Below are 1,844 nucleotides of genomic sequence, written 5' to 3'. Positions count from 1 at the left end.
GATCCACCTTCCCCAAGTGCAGGCAAATTCCACAGAAGCCCTCCCACGCTGCCCACCACAAAGTTGGTGTCACTGTCTGCCATGAGGACGTCCCCCCCACATGCCAACTCCCGGTGCAAACAGCAGCAGAAAATCTCACCCTGAGCCCTGAAGTCTACCTTTACCCCATTGTTTACACCCATTCCCCTCCCCATAACTCTTTGCCCCCTGATACCTGGTGGGGGTGCCCATGAAGGAGAGGAGTGCTTTAGATAGACCTCAGGAGGCCCAACAGGTCACAGCCCCCCAGATCAGGGCAGATGGAGGAGATGCGCCCCACTGCATTGTCCGTGCTTTCCTGCGTGTATTCCACACTCTGCCTGTGGGAGGGCACCCAGAGTGTCAGAGGGGAGAGAACCTGGCCCACGGCTACCCTCACATGGCCACTCCCTAGAAAAGCCCTACCTCACTACCAGTGCTACAGAAGCACCCTGAAAAGAGGATTTACCCTCTCACTGCCCCCAACATATCCTGCCCCACAACTGCCCTCCAGCAAGAGCTTGTCCCATAGTTTCACTTAGAAAACTCATACTCTACTTACCACTTGGCCCTGCCCCATCATCACCTCCAACTCACAGACAGAAGGCTTTGAAAGTGGCCCAAAAACTGTAGATGTTGAAGTAACAGCCCAGAGGCAAACTCTTGAGGAGGAAGAGCAGTGTGTTCTGGGGACAGAGAGAGGGATGAGCAGAGCTCAGGTGGGGAAGCTAGGCAAAACATCTGCCCACGTGAAGCGGCTTGCCTCTATCCCCACCAGCTGGGCATGACCGGTGTGGAAAATCACCCCCGAAGACCTCCTCCGGTGGTACCTGTGCATCCTGGAAGAGGCTGCAGTTCATGAGAAAGAGGAATTCCCCAAGATGGCCTGGATTGGGCACCACCTCAGGAATGCTGGGCATCAGTGTCACCATCACCACAGGGTCTCCCAGCAGAGAGCCTGGAGTGTGTGGGGGGAAACAAGGAGGAATTTTAGGTTGGAGCCCCTTTCCCTGTCTCTTTGCTTTTGTCCTCCACATAGCCCTCAGCTTTGACCTATTGCCTGAAAAGCCCCTCAGATCCCCCCAGTCTCCCTGACACCCTCTCCCTAATGCCCACTTCCACCCTCCTCACTCACCAGGTGGGGCTTTGGGATCTCTCCTCTCCACCCCAGCACTGAGAGTGTGAGACCCTCTGTAATACACCAGCAAGTTCAGATCATCCTGCATCCAGGGTGGCAATTTCAAGGACACCTGAGGACAAGTAGACTGTGGGGAGGAAAGAAAACCAAATAAAAGGACTGAGGAGTCCTAAGGAGCATCAGCAGGCTGCAGTCCTCTTTGGGACTCTAGCACCTGGCAGGGCCATACCTCAGCAGATGTCTGATCTGGAGCCGTGTATTGCAGAGGGGTGTAGCTGCTGTTAATGGCTATATGGGACACACCATGAGCTGACTTCAGACAGATGCTGAAGTGCAGGTTTTCAGACATCTCCTCCTCAGAAGAGATCCAGCCTGCAGTGAGAAAGAGGCATGAGAAAGTGAAAGAAGAGACCCTAGGGCAGCAGACAGCTATTGTGGGGCACTGTCTGTTGTTGGTAGGGGGGAAAATGTGGCATCTGAGACGTCCCTCACTGTGATGCTTAGTGGGAGGGGGGTGGTGGTGGTGAATCTGTAGACTCACACTGTGGTTTGTATAGGGATTTGTGGGGATCTCTTGCTGTGGGATATATGGGGAGACCCATGGGGTTCCCGACTGTGAGATGCAAGCGGGAATATTCAGATTCTCTCACTGAGGCACGTGTGCAGATATGGGGGTTCCCCCCCCCCC

At 54.6% G+C, this 1,844-nt stretch overlaps 1 protein-coding gene across 1 annotated transcript; it reads right to left on the bottom strand.

Annotated features, from left to right (window-relative positions):
• Positions 1-247: 247 nt before the first annotated feature.
• On the bottom strand, positions 248-1,528 carry LOC103907171 (von Willebrand factor A domain-containing protein 5A-like; the record flags this gene model as incomplete). The annotated part of the gene is made up of 5 exons (XM_009289285.1): positions 248-359; positions 616-704; positions 849-976; positions 1,154-1,268; positions 1,386-1,528. Coding segments are annotated over 5 exons (587 nt in total), but the record flags the coding sequence as incomplete, so codon positions are not given.
• Positions 1,529-1,844: the final 316 nt, after the last annotated feature.

This window comes from Aptenodytes forsteri, unplaced genomic scaffold, assembly GCF_000699145.1.
Source record: "Aptenodytes forsteri isolate BGI_AS27 unplaced genomic scaffold, ASM69914v1 C13639721, whole genome shotgun sequence".
NCBI lineage: Eukaryota > Metazoa > Chordata > Aves > Sphenisciformes > Spheniscidae > Aptenodytes > Aptenodytes forsteri.
The sequence above is the reverse complement of the archived record's forward strand: the minus strand, read 5'-3'. Positions and strand labels throughout refer to the sequence as shown.